This window comes from Micropterus salmoides, unplaced genomic scaffold, assembly GCF_014851395.1.
Source record: "Micropterus salmoides isolate LMB-PRFRI ecotype aquatic unplaced genomic scaffold, ASM1485139v1 Ms_hic_scaffold_9, whole genome shotgun sequence".
NCBI lineage: Eukaryota > Metazoa > Chordata > Actinopteri > Centrarchiformes > Centrarchidae > Micropterus > Micropterus salmoides.
The window spans coordinates 29334597-29350209 of NW_024044681.1; the positions used below are offsets into that span (position 1 = coordinate 29334597).

At 39.9% G+C, this 15613-nt stretch overlaps 1 protein-coding gene across 1 annotated transcript; it reads right to left on the minus strand.

Moving 5' to 3' along the window:
• Nucleotides 1-3217: 3217 nt before the first annotated feature.
• vamp2 (vesicle-associated membrane protein 2) lies at nt 3218-14187 on the minus strand. Its single transcript, XM_038709391.1, has 5 exons — nt 13737-14187; nt 9190-9289; nt 8755-8913; nt 8288-8339; nt 3218-8038 (listed from the first exon to the last, which is right to left on the minus strand). Coding segments are annotated over exons 1-5 (330 nt in total). The 5' UTR covers nt 13739-14187; the 3' UTR covers nt 3218-8021.
• Between the last annotated feature and the right edge of the window lie 1426 nt (nt 14188-15613).

Below are 15613 nucleotides of genomic sequence, written 5' to 3' on the forward strand. Positions count from 1 at the left end.
TTGAAATTTAAGAAGAAGCTTAAAACTGGGTTTGGATGGCCTTTAACAATATCAACGTCCATCCGGAGTGTCTGGCTGATCATTAAGCAGAGTGCACAGGTGGGGCCAGAGCCCGAGGCTCTACAGCTGTAGCACTCAACTCGTAAGGCCATTAATCTTTACATTCCACAACAACCTGTGAGACCTTTAATTTACTAAACAGAATCGTTTCCTAATACTATGTGACACAATACATACAGGATCCAAAAGGAGCTCCAATGGGACCAAGAAAAAGAAGTGTCATAAAACTAATGACGTGTTTCATCTAACCGTATTTCCCCAAGCCCCAGGGCCTCCTTCGGTTCCCTAATATCTGAGCCAGAGAGCATCTATTGCCCCCACAACCCATCAAGGCAAGAACAACACTCTAAATGGGGGAGTGTTCTTTCTCTGTTAAGAATAACAGATGAGCCAACCCTCTGGCCTACATAACTGAGGCCTGTGGAGGGGGTACTGTTTCAATAATGCTTTTACGGACTGCGGAGCTGCAACACCTTGATCAAAGTCTGGCGCAAGCAGGGTGGACAGCTCATAAAAACACAGAGCAAAGCGTTTCCACAGAGAGACCGTGTCTGCAGTTATATGTGGCAGTTACAGTCTGCTTGACATAGTTTTGGTGCTCATAGTGAGATGGAGAAATTAGCATTCCCTGGTCCTGCTGTGCTGTGTTTGTGTTAACCCAAAGTCCTGATAAGAGGCAGCAGAAGCAGGAATGCAACGACGTGCAGAGTCTGCTGGGGTGTAGACAGCGTAAAGCACAACTGTGCAGCCACTGACATTATGTGTGGGAGTAACAGTGACCTTTCCACTTAGCAGGAATCCAAGCCAAGGGTGTAGGTTTCTGCAATAACTGCTGACAAATCCTTCGAGTTGGACGTGCATTCCTTTTGGAGAGTCAAAAGGGAATAGCAATGGGGGAGCAGATGACTGTTGTCAAGGGGTAGACAGAGAGTAAGGAGAGGAGGGGCTGGAGAAATCAGAAAAATGGAAAATTAAGTTAAAACGATCTGACAGACAGATAAAGTGAGAAGTTGTATATGAATAAACCCTGGAGTTAGGTCATGATCATGCCTCCCAGAGCCAACAGATGACTGTATTATTACTCTACACATTCCCTCTGCAAATCACCCGTTATTATGTCCAAGATAATCTCTTTTTAAACACTGTTTAATGTGACACTGCAAAGGAGTGGGAAACAGCATGCGTGCTGTTGTGTAAGTCCATCTGAGAAGGTGACGGACCGAAAAAGATGATTCCATAACAATCGTAGACCCATCTGTTCTCTGTAATTGTGGCTCCTCTCAAATACACTCTCCCCAGCTTAAAAAAAGATCGGTCTTCCAATTATGCAGTGCAGTACAGTTGGCCAAATTTCATGTGACCTCAGCAATAAATAGAAACACAAACACAGAGATAAAGATTTGTCTGTTAAAAGCTGAAAGAATAACATTAGTGATCAGTTTCTCACAACATCTGAGTTGCCTCAAAGAGCTCATCTGCTTCTCTGAGATTTAAAGAAGCATGCCAATACAGCATAATAGCTTTTTCCTGGATACCCTTCACTCCATGAGAAAATGTGATATTGTGCAATCAGTGTATGGATAACATGCTAAAAAGCTCACAGCACCTCATTTGGCATTAACCGGATTTTAAAGTGAAATATTATAATAAGGACCACACTGAGGACACGTGTTTATCTATCTAAATTAAGCATATAATAGTACCACATTTAATGCTGGTAGCCTTCCTTCACTTCTCATGGCAACTGCTCATGAGACGCATCATCACTTGCCAGCAGCCTAAGTCCAAGGATTGTAATGACAAGATCAGAGCTAGAAAAGGAAATTCCTTTTACAGTGGAAACAGCAAAAGACATATGCTGTGTATTTTCCAGCCATCACAGGAAATTTCAGATATCCTCATACTCATGCATAACTTTGTTAGATGGATCAGTAATTGACCAGAAGCAGGAATTGTTATTGCACTAATGTAGGCTACTTTTGCTACATCAAATACACAAAACTCTCAGTCCACTCCACTTACTGTATATACTAGGCCTAGTCCTACTCTTCATCCTATGAGGTAGTGTAGCTATAATACTAACAGATCTAATAGCTGAAATAGAAGAAACGTCTTTTTAACAGAATAATTTGATCCACATATCAAGAATAAACTGTTCAGTGATGTTATGCAACTTGTAGACGTTATGTAAATATGATATAAATATCATATTTGTGATTAATTAGCTGACATCTTTAACTCTGAATATGGACAGACGTTTTTTGTGTCGTGGGTCCTGGAGCTCAGTGTCGTCAGGGTGACACCTGGTGGTAAAAACGTCAATCTACAGCCTGGGTGGCTGTGATAGGTGGGTTCAGTTACGGTATTTCACCGTGTTCAGTTCCCGTGACTATGAGGCAATTTACACAGCGTTTATGACGCTTACGCCTTTTAATTACGAATTGCATATAAGGCGCAAGAACAACAGGAAATGGGAAATGGCAGTTTTCAGGTATTGGATCAAATCTATGGCGCTTATGAATTTCAAAATAAAAGTCGCCGGAAGCGACTTTTACAAAACCTTTAGTTACCTACTAATCTATCTACAGCTTTTCCCACTGCTACTGAACGACTCTACCACTACCATTAGTTTACTAGTGATAGACTAGCTTGTTATACAGTGCTGTGCAAATCCTGCATTCACACGTTGATGACAGATCATTCAAAATAAGGCAATGTGAATGCTTATAGATTTCAGTGAAAATGTGACTCAAGTTTCACTGTTACCGTGACTTCTAACATATTCTCTCTAAGAGAGGGGATTATAGTTTTTACAGCAAATGGATGCACATACAATTTAAAAACAATTTATGTGGTGTATGTGTGTGTGGCAGGATGTGTAGCTAGAAACACGACTGTCTGAAGTGATCGTGGACGAATGCATAAATGTGCACTTTTATGGCTCCAGGTCTCCATGTATTTTTTAAATATTTGAAACATACTTACATGTAATTGAGATAAATTAACTTACTTATTATTTTTGTATAGATAATGAATGCATGCTTATTCATACAGGTCAGGTAAGATCCCAGGACTACAGTCAAGTTGCATCTGCCCATATAGTTGCACACCCACAAAACACATGAAGCACACACACAAAAGTACAAGTTGTCATAGGTACTGTTTTTCCAATATACATATATTTCATGATGTTCATCAATATAATAAGACATTGATAGATTTACACTACAATTATTTTATGTACTTTAGTTTTTCATTCAGTCTCCTCTCCTTTACGTCGAGTCAACCTTGCTTAGTTTCTAATCCCATACCAAATGACAGCACAATAAATCTATCAATAAATAAAAGCAAAGGAAAAGAAAAAGATCAAATAAAACTGAGCACATTGCCCATGATCCTCCAGTCCTGTCCCTCCTGTAAGGCCTGATGGCCAGGGGCAATATGGGCCTTCATCCCAGAAACCCCAGTCCCAAAGAGAAATCAAAATCTTTCCTCAAAAATAAACAGATTTAAACAAAAAATATATCTTGTAGATACAAACCGCAATCTGATGTAAACTGTAGAATCATTCTGAGCATTCTGGACAATTGAAGGTAAAAATACTTTTTTCCCCATTAACTTCCCATTTTGTTTACCTTTACCCATTAGTGTTTACACACAAACAATTCAGTGACATCTGGAGTTATTAATAAATTGATGCAAAAGAAAAACACAATATTTGCTTTAAAAATAAAACATGTTAACATATATTAAGTAGAATATTGTATGTTTATAGCCATCCAGTGAACATTCAGAGACTCAGATTCCCTCCTATCGCTGTACTTATCCCATTTGGGGGTGACGGTAAATGTTGCGGACCATTCCCCGCTCTGTACATATTACATGGTGCTTTGTTGAAGGAATGGATCTTCTGTTGGTCTCTTTCTTTCTGCTGGTTTGAATTACAAGTTCACCAGTTATATTTCAAACCTGGAGGCGGGACACTTTTCCTCATGTTGGTAACTTGCAGTTTGGATCATCCCCAAATGACTTGAACACAGCGTTAAGTTGAGATCACTGAACAATTCTTGAGGTTGACATAAAACTATATTCTCCACTGAATCATGTTCCCATCCCACCAAAATGAAGGAATCACAACAGAAAAAAGTGCCACGGTGTTAAAATATATGCACACTTCTTGTCATACAGACAATAAAGCAACAGAAAAAGACAGCACTCACTTCATTTTCACCATTGTGACCAAATTGGTTGAGCACTCACAACAGTTGGATTTATGGATAACACGGAAGTCCTACCCCAATCAGTAGTGTTATTAAAAGGACCACATTTGTAAGCGTGTAATTTGTGATTTGCTATTGCCAAAATCCCAATTATACAGTTTGCTAATGTATTTTTTGTCCTCATATATATTTTGGTAAATTACAAGTACCTTAAACCTGAGGATATAGGACCCCCTACCCCCAAAACACCCCCATATTACAACACCAAACAATGCAGATTTTTTGTAACATTTTTCTTGCTTTATGTCTTATAGCTATAGTTAGTTTTTACGTCTTTTCATTTTAGAACTTGGCAGCACTATGGAGACACAGAAAAAATAAGAGTTGTGCTATTATTAGTTATAGGATTGTGTGTCTAAAAACTTGTTACAGATTAGAGAAGCTCTTCAGACCCGGATACACATGGTGGGGGAGACTGTACTTGAGATCTGAAGCATGCGGTCCTTGTGTTTTGGTTTAACTTGCATATGTTAGAATGGCACACTCACAAGCCAAACTGACACACCGTGTAAATGGTGTGTAATAGTTAAAAGGTCTCGTAACCGTAGATAAATAGGATATAGCTATTTAAAACAGACTGGGATAGTTTGGATAACCTGTTTCTCTCCACTTGTTTTTGATGGCAACAGGCAGCGTAAGCGTGGAAATCTGGTCTTTGGTAATCTTCTGCAGTTTACTTTTGCTCTGTTTGGAGGGAAACTAGTAGGGGAAGCAGGGGGGAGTGGGTTTGCTAAGGTTGGGGTCCTTTCTCATAGAACCGGCCGGTAGATCTGTAACCTCTCTGCTTGTGTACTTCAGTGGTCAAGGAAACAACGTGCCCTCGCTCTGAGATTTAAGCGGCCTAATCTGTTAGGATAAACTGGGGATATTCCCAAGACAGAGCTATTCTAACACACACACACACACACACACACAGATGCACCTGCACACATGCACACACACACACAAACACACACTGTAAGATTCTGAATCAGTGAGATGAGCAAAGGGGGGCAGGTTGGTCTCAGCTGGTGGGAAGATAAAAAGTCATGTTGAAAAGAGACAAGGCTACTAAGGCTTTACACACACTTGTTTTGAAGTATTGTAGGTGGGTCATGGTCTCTCTATATCTTCCCAGCGACTATAGCCTACTGTAAGATCTGAAAGCTAAATTTACACATTTTAGGATTGTAATTAGTGGCAGTAATGCATGGGTTGCTTCCTGTTAAGCATTTATTGCAGGCCTGCACACTGTAAAATCTTCAGATTCACAAGACAGAGATTTGATTGAATAACTGATCTCCAACAATTTCAGAGTTTAGATTTACCATGACCGCAAGTAAAACTCCTATAATTGAAGATAAAACGGTTTCCTCAAAAATGCCATTCGCCGTTTTAAGGGATTTTAGGTTAGATTTGTAGAAGGCCTTAGTTTGACAGAGCATTAAAAAAACAAGTGTATCATGTTGCCCTGCTCTCCTGCTCATAAAGTAGCCAAAAGGGTTTGTATGCACAGGAGTAGATGCCAAAAAATGTTGAAAGAATTGTTGAAGACCAAACCAGCGAGGGCACCAATGAAAGAAATAACAACAGAAGCCTCTCCCTTGTTGCTTGGCAGTGTATAACGCACGGAGCTGAATTACAAAAAACACGCCAGACAGAGGTAAAGAGGAGCTCACTGCTGTTGGCAGCAAATGGTACTGATTGCACACTTCCTCTTTACCTGTCTGTTTCACACAAAAATATACTATAATAAAAAATAGAATCTATTATATTTAAAAAAGAAAAAAGGCCTTAACTATAGGGAGAAACACTGAGACAGAACCACTGCGCTAGCAAAACACTCTTCAAAGGAGTGCTTCTGGTTTTTGAATAACTGCTTCTCACGTTTCTTGTCACTAACCATTGACTGTACATTTCTGAGCCTACCCCCAAAGTTGCTGAAACTTAAACTCAACTGTAAATTTTACATTTTCCTCTTTAGCCTCTGTCTCTGTTCCTGGATTTGCGAATAAGGCTGAGTTGTCTCTTTTCTAATGTGCTCTTCATGTGGAGAGGTTTTGCTGCACGAGGATCTTATTGGCCAGGCTATTGACCAGCCAGACAGCGCCATCAAAAACAAGGTTCTTTGTGCATTTTAAACAGATTCCTTTTCCGCAGCCAGCCACTCCCCCTACACAAACTAAATATGTGAGGGTGTGTTTGACTGGAAATATTCTACAGTAACTAATAGAAGTGACTGGAGACTAAGGCTTTTCAGTGTCCATGTAGGCAATGGGCCGGTGAGAATTAGCTTTTGCTTTATGGAAATTTCTCAAATGTCAAATTACACAACGGCCCCATTTTATCCACTGGTATTAGAATTTTTTTTTGCAAGCCCATATCCACAATTTGACATTGATGACATCTCCACAGTATACTGTAAGTGTAATGTTAAGATAACATCATCAATATTAACAAAGAAAATAATTTGGACAGATTGAAAGTCTAATCATGTCTATCCAAAATTTACCCTTACAGCTATTAACTATAACTATTTTCTGCTATGGTTTGTATGACCGACGTTTTCGACACGTTTCATTGCGTGTGTATATATATTTTTAAAAGATACTTACACTTACATGTGCTACAGTAAGACCATTTGTACTACACTGCAATGAAGGAATGTTTTCGAAATAAGACACTACGTAATATTTAAATAAAATAGAAACATCTACAGACATTGGTCCAACTGTACTATGGCAGTATTAAACTTATCAGAAGAAATTGAGGTGTTCAAGCATGCTGAGCGACAGAAGAGGGTTGGGGCATTAAAGACACTACAGGACAGAAATGGAGAAAGAGAAATTACATTCAGAGAATGTGAGGATCAGATGGAAAGGACTGGGACTGATGATTAGTTTAACAATTCATGCATTATTTGTATGTTTGATCAATGTCAGTGAGCAATGACTCTCTCAGAAAGCCAGCAAATAAGCTAAGACCTGATGGCATCAAGTTATAGAAATGTGGAGCTGGAGCTCAAATTTTTGTAACTTGATGATCTTTTAGTACAAGTTTTAGTTCTCCGACTTATTTTGGACTGTCTTAGTGGACAAGTAACACAGATGGACTTGAAAAATCAATTGGTATTTCCCCAGTTAAATGGAGACCGACTCCACTGTGCAAAAATACACCAAAAAGAGGGAGTACGCAGGGACTGATGATGATAACATGCAAGATACACACTTTGAGTAATAGGCAGTACTGCTGAAGCATACGTAAAATTAATACAAAAATTAAAAAATACAAAATGCACACACACACGCACACACACCTACAAAACAGTATATATCAGAATAAAACTCTACAAAGAACTATATATATCAGTTATGTAACAATTATCGCCAATTGTTGTTTCCTTTTCTGTTGTTGCATCGTCACAAGTGTTTGGTTCTCAGTATGGCAGGTTAGAAAAGCCAAGAGTACCCAGAAAGGAGACAGGGCCACACACTCACAGGACAAATATTGACAAGGGTCCAGAGGCGAGGTGGTGGAAGTGGGGGAGCCATGGGGCCCTGATGGGTTTAGGGGTGTTATATCGAGGCTAATTGGGGGATATATATAATAAATTATTTTCTCATGGTTAATTTTGTAATCAATTTGAGGGGTTTTTTCTGTAGCAAGGAAGTTGGGATTAGACTGGGGTAGGAGCAACTCTCCTTAGGTGCTGAAGTACACTGTAGAAAGACAGAAAGGAAAAAGAAAGGTGACGTCTCATTCATCACGTTTAAAAGTAATGCTTCAAACCAATATTTGCCAACAACTTTCTATTTCTATTCTATTTGTGTTAGTAAATTGAGTATAATTGTGTAAAATGTTGAATGTGCATGCCTTATATTATACAGTATATATGTGAAGAATATGTAGTATACATTTTTTCGCAATTAATTACTTTCATTGTTTAAAACAGTTAAGAGGATTCTTACCAATAATGACGATGAGGACAATCACGCATATCACTCCCAGGATAATCATCATCTGTGATAGTGGATTTTCAGAAAAAGTCATTAGTAAAATTTTACCATACTTACAGTAAAAAAGTAAAACAAAAAACACAAAACAAAGACAATCTTAGACTAATAAAGTTCATGTAGTCCAGGCAAATTCTTCACCTTCAATATTTTTTTAACATTGCTGCACAGCATGAACGCCATGATAGCGATATGCCATTGTGTAATGTGACAGTACATAGAGAATTTCTACAGAAAACAACCAATGACAGTGATATTGGTGTCCCGGAAAAATTATGTTTGTGAGCAAAACCTATAGCAGATATCAACAGTTGTGATTAGCCACATGTCCCTCAAGGCACTCCGTTTTGTTTGTTTTTTCATTTGTCGATAAACAGGCAGCCTTTCTACACAGATATTTGCTATTCAAGTAAGCACCTCACCTTGGCGTTCTTCCACCAGTATTTATTCTTCAGTTTTGCAGCGCTGGTCTCAAACTGAGAGGCTCCAGCCTGCAGGGCATCAGCCCTATCGTCCAGTTCTGACAGCTTCTGATCACGCTCCAGAACCTTGTCCACGTTTACACGCATGATGTCCACCACCTGGGCAAAGACACACACAGCAATGTAGCAGAATGTGAGTGAGGGTCAGGCAGGATGGGGCCAAACTGTTAGTTATGGATTATGATTGAAAATTGTTTCACACTAAATCATGGTTTGAAGCATTACATTAATGACTAAAGTGAAACCCGTCCCTAACAATGTTTTTTTTTTTGTACAGTATGTGAGCTAGCAGAGAGGACTGAGTTAAAAGTAAGTGACCAATGAACGACCTGAGCCTGACAACGTGACTGGGTTTGCAGTGAGGTGTGTACCCACCTCGTCAACCTGTGCCTGTGTCTGCTGCAGACGACGGTTGCTGGTGAGGTTGGGAGGTTGATTTCCTCCCTCTGCTGCAGGGGCTCCGGCTGGGGCAGACCTAATGACAAAGAAATACAAATACTCGGTGGTTATATAAAGCATGGCCACCAAGAAAAAGTTTAGAATGCTGTGAAAACAAACAAACTTCATAACAGAAGCTTTCTATCTAATACAAAATACAAAATGAGAGAATAAGAATGCTATTTAATGCTAATTAATTATAGGACAGTAAATTCAATGTGTAATTGTGTGTCCAATGTGCCTGTCTCCCTTAAAAGTTCATAAGAGACAATAAGAAAAATGGCTTTAACACACAAATGTTGAAATACAGATATAACATATACATTAATGGTCATTTTAAGATGTGCCCCTTGCCCCACTCCTGTTCTTTAATATTTTATATATGTGATGATATCTTATATTTTAGGAAGGGGGTAAACATGTTTAATTTGGGGAGATCACAAACATATTGTTTGTAGGACTCTTTTTTGTTTTCAACCCACTCAGTTGTTAATATATTTGCTCACGCAGTGTGGATTTTTGCTGTGGACTGAACAGTGCTAAGAGCTATAACATAATGGCATTGCGATGGAGACACTACTGGCACTTTGCTGCGTATCAAAAGGATGGGAAAGTGCTCAGACTTTTACATGGATATTGAGAATAGAATCCGATCTAATTTGTGGGATTTGGAAGATTTACTGTGTCCCCCCCCAAAAAAGTCCATATGTTCAGCGCTGAGTCCAGTATCTTCTATCTAGTATCTGCTCTTTGCAGCAGGAGAAACAAATACACCAGAATTTTTTTTTTAATTGAATTTATGAAGGTTTATTTAATATTTAAAAAGACCTGATAGATCAACAGAAACAAAATCACTTATGTTTCCTTTATTGGTTCAGTTGAATGCTAATACTGAGTGCCATCTATGTGGTACACAGCAAAAACTATAGACTAATTGTGTATCTTATGCAGGCAAATCATCAGTGATCCATGACTCATCAAAAACACAGCATCATGCTACAGCCGAGCCACAACCTACCTAAATAAGCAGAATTTGCAGAATTTCCAAATTTGTCATATTTGCCAAATATAGAGATTAATCAAGTACACATGCAGCCATAACAAGGACTAATTCAAGTTCCAGAATAAAACAAAATTAACTGGAGATATTATTTGAAATATAGTCTAGGACTAGGCTGGATCCTTGTGCTGAAAACAGTCCCAGTATGTTTAGGAAGGGCCACCAATGGAATTTTATGTGTGGAAGATCTCCTTTATCTTTCAATAACTTAATTTTTTAATGAATGTACTAATGCACCTCAGAAGAATTATGATGTAAGTGCATTTCTAGGAAGCATTTTCCTTTGTAATGGTAAAAAAGTACAGCCTCAGCCATCAGAGAATTGGGAGAAAAACGCATTTCTGTGTGCAACCGCATTTTCTGTGCTACTGCAAATGACTTTTTGTGATTTCCACAAGGTAAATCAGGGGGAAGTTGTCTCATTTGAAAGTACAGGCTCCACTAAAGTGAAAATTAAACCCTGCATACCATCACTGAAATGCAGAATGGACAGCACGCCAATTAACACCACATAACCCATGCAAAAAAAACAGTACCATTTATTTAACCATAATAATAAAATGAATACAATCAAATAATTTTGAATAAGCTACTAATATCAATTCATCTTCAATAATATGTGCTTATTTCAATTAAAAAATCTCAGTTATTGCTATATTTCAATCCAGATAAATCAATAAAATTAGTGAAATTATTTCTAAAATTAGGCTGTAATATCTTCTGTCAAATATACCTTAGTTGTACTAAGCTACACTACAAGTGTGAGACAAAACTCTGTATAAAGGTCACCTTTACACACATTGCTAATCCTCTAACAACAACAAATCCTTTTGAATAGTTGGCCTGATGGTGCTGGTGTTCCCTTTCAGCTGGCCCCAACAGAAACTGGCAATATTAACTCAAGGTTACTTGTGATGGTGAATTATTGTCATTTTGTCCTAAACGATATGTAGGAAACACATTGTTTTAGTTCTTGAGACTAGAGTGATTATCATACTATAATTACAGTATGTTTTAATATCAGTAACTGCCTAATATTAAACTGTATAACATCTATGTAATTACAGTATGCCTCTTTTCACTTGCCAGCAACGAGTATCACCACAAAGGTGTGTTGTGTGCTGAGGTTTCACGCTATCATCACATCTAAACTGACACCTCAACCAACCAGGAGGAGTTGCTAGTGCACTCAACAAGATTTCTCACCAGCGTCCACATCCTGTGAATACTGCCTACTGTGTTCGATGGAGGGACAAACTGGAAGCTCCACATCCAATCTTCACTTTTAATTGAAAATTAATGATGAATCGGGTCTCTGTGTGCTCCCTTGATTGTGGCACATACATTTCTTGATTTAATTGCTGCACCCATCAGATATTGGTGGTGAATGTAACACAGTACGCCTATTTCACTCATCTAAAAAAAAAAAAAAAGGCCATACATTTCAGCCTTTGGACAAAATGTGTCTCTATCTGCTGATGAATTTGCGCATATAACTCCTTCAGTTTTGCCCTATTTCCACAGTGGTATAAGGGTAAAACAAGAGAACAGAAATAACAGGAATTCATGTATCAATCAAACATCACAAAGAACTCTGAACCGAAGAAGGCCGCTAACCTAACATGCTTGGTCGGTGAGGCTTCACATTCCTCTCTCTACGGTCCACTGCTAATGTTAGATTTGCTATGAAAGCCAAATTCAACCCTCTTTCAAGGCAGAGCTTATACAAATAGTCTCGCCCTGAGAGGGTTTCTGTGACACTGAGTCTGTGCAAGCTTTTCATGGATCCTCGATGAAAAGAGGTATCATTTAAACGCTTATCTTACATCCTAGGTATCCTAAAAGTAGACAGAGATAGAAAGAATAGCACCACTTAATGTTGCATTTAAAGTAATTATTCAAAGAAATCATAATAAAGTGAATGGATTTCTGTTTGTTTGGTCACTGTGATGAAAAAGCAGGCTGTCTGACTTTGAGCACTGGAGAGCGACATTTCAGCACTGGACAGCGCCACAGCAGCCCAGAGCAGAGACGGTCTGATCCCAGCACCCTGTCCCATTCTGTTTGATCTCGCTGAACTGAAACGTAACCTGCACATGACGCTCACTTCTGTTATTTCTGGCCGTACACACAGACACGCCAGGCCTACATGATGTCTTGTAAAACAGGCCGTTTCGAGACGAGAACGAGGGGCCTGCAAATACAGCGAAATCCTACCGCGCTGAGGGCGGGGAGGTACCTGGTGATTTTTAAGCACTTAGATGAACAATTCTAACGACATTTTTTGATAAATGTAAGTTATATCACACAGGGGGGTTGTCAACAAACGTGTTGCCACATTTAATGATATGTCGTGTGCTGGCACCAGCTTATTTCAACGTTTTAACTGCCTGCTTTGCAAAAACGGACAGACGCGCTTGGCACGGCTATCTTTCCATAGCCTACCGTTTAAATATTTGCTACACGCGCAGTCCAAAACAGAAAGGGGTTTGTCTGCTGGTGGGAAGACATTTTACATGGTTGTTTGTGTCTGAGGACGCAAACAGCCTGAAATGTGGTGAGATATAGCTGTCCGCCCTCGCACGACAATCGACGACATCCAGTTGGAGGCTAGGCTATCCCCACCCCCCGCTGTAGGTTGCAAATATCACGTAAACTAGGCCTAAGCCTACTTCGGAGCTAATAATATCATCGTCTATAAGAAGGTCTGTAGAGTATTTGTCGAATAATGTCGAAGCTTCAAATGTTCAACATCGTGTCCTTGCTGTTTCTAGAATTAGCCCAGTCTGCACCTGTGGTTCAGCCACACACACACATAAAAAAAGGAAGGCCTGGTAATGTTCAGTAAGGACAAAAAAGACTTTATTATACATGATGCTTTCTGGATGTGGGTTTAATTATCCCGTGGGTAATCGCACAGAGTGTGTTCTTTTCAAACCAAACCAGTCCAAACTGGAAGGGGGAAAAAAGCGTGCGTGCTGGCTCCAGTGAAAAGCACCAGACGACTAAATGAAAGCGACACGCGATAAACATGGAGCTCGTTTACCGTCTAAACGCCAAAAAGAAAATGAGGCTAATTGTGTGTTTAATAACAGATAAACACGATGCCTCCGTCTGCTCCAAGGTTAGGCCGACGCGTTAGCCTCTCCATTTACAATGGGGTCATATTATCCGAGAAAGAGAGAGCTGTAACAATTGAAATCAGCAGCAACATTTAGAAATGAAACACTGGCTAACGTGACACCAGTGGATAACCTCAGTATTTGTTGGCAAAGATCCACAACAGACCATTCAGACAGCACAAATCCCAAACAGTCTGCCAACATCAGTCGTGAGGACTACACTGAAAGGCAATAATAAATCCGGATTTTTTATTTTTATTTTTTTAAATAAATAAAGAGCTTTAAAACGATGGTGTACTTACATTTTCCTGGTACTAATGGATAGACAGCTGTGCTGAAATCCGGACTGTAAATGTTAGCGCGTGATAAGTGGCTGGCAGATGGATCTGGATTGCCTTCTGCGCTCCTCTCTACCCTCTGGCACCCTTTGGTTGGTTATTGTGGCGTTTCCCTGCCTATATAGCCCAGGAGGAAAACTGGCGTGGATCTGCCACTGAGATGTGTTCCCTCGCTACAAAACCCCGTTTTCCTCTTCCTATTTCTACAGTGATGCGGCACCTGCAGGCTATTGCCAGAGCCAGGCGCTGTCAGAGTCCGTGCAGTAATGAAGGTGTAATAAACAGCCGCCTGGATTAGGTGGACAAAGATGGCTCGGTGACGTCAATCGCGGCGAGTTTCATGTTGAAATGGTTGGCCGGAGACTTCAGACACACCGTTTAACGCCCAGGACAGCGCTGTTTTTATCTGTAGCTGGTATTGGGACTCAGTGCACGTTTCCTTTACAGGCATTACATGTCATGATCATGCTTGGGGTTATAGCTCCTGTAAAGGGATTATTTTGATTGCAAGTCTGTATGTCAACAAAATGGCGTTCCTCGAAAGGGGGTGTGGCGTGATTCGCAGTGGGTGTCTGGTTATCATTCATAGTAGGCTGTAAATGGACAGGGATGTAGTGGAGGGTAAACCCACCTGAAAGCAATTCAGCAAATGAAGGTTATTGGCTAGCATGAATCTGCACGACACTCAATTAAGTGCTGTAAATTGTAAAATGTCTGACATGCTCGCAAGCTTGGCCCTTGGGGCTCCTTTCTGCTCTCTGAGGGGGGTGTAATAGAGTTGTACAAGCAAAGTAAAACAAAAAATACAAATTATTACAAAATAATGAAAGGACGATTAAGATTTCTCGACTAAGAAGATTTATCTTCACTGACTGTAGTTGAATTTATAAAAATGATAAGTGCATGATGACCCAAAGTAGTTTTAGCTTTCCTTCTTAAACAGTAGTGTAAGCCAACAAGGAAATGCATAAACATGCTAAAATGTCTCTTTCTTAATTTGTTAGTGTTAATTCAATTAAGTGTCCTTAGTTGACAGTCATCTTCAATCTACTATCTTCATAGACAATGTCAGACAGACATGAGAATAGGATCTGGGGTATATTGGGGAGACTAAACACCACTACACAAACGCATGGCTCAACACAGAAGGGCCAACTCCTCAGGTCAAGACTCTGCAGTTTTACTTACATCTGAAGGACAGAGGACACTCGTTTGAGGACCACCAGGTGCACATTTTAGACAGAGAAGATGGATGGTTTGAAAGAGGTGTCAAGGAAGCCATCTACACCCGGGTCGAGAAGCCGTCATTGAACAGGGGAGGGGGTCTACGCCACCACTTATCCCCCACTTACAATGCTGTCCTTTCATCACTTCCCAGGAAACTCAACAAACGTAACCTATTGGCCTCAGGTGAAGATACCAACGATGGTCGTTCAGTCTTGGCCACAGGTAGTCTTAACGACTGTAACGACTGTCGTCACAGCAACAAGGAACACTAACAAACCAGCGGTATCGATGACCCGGGCCAACGACCCCACTGAGATTAAATAGCTGAGTTTCCCTGCCAGTCAGTCAGAACTGAAGAAGTCTTTTGGATGAGGGACGAAACGTCTTCCAGTATCTTCAACCAAGTCCAGTTGCCCTTGATTTTAACCTTCGTTGGATGACCTGGATGACTGAGAATCTTCATAGACATGAGAATAGGATGATAACATTTTTAAGATGTAGAAGTTTTGAATGCCTGTACCACACTGTAAACCCAAAAAGAGCAGAAGCAGCCATCACCTTGTGAAGGACCTAATCAACAATCTGTACATCAATAGGCCTCAGTGGGTTTTATC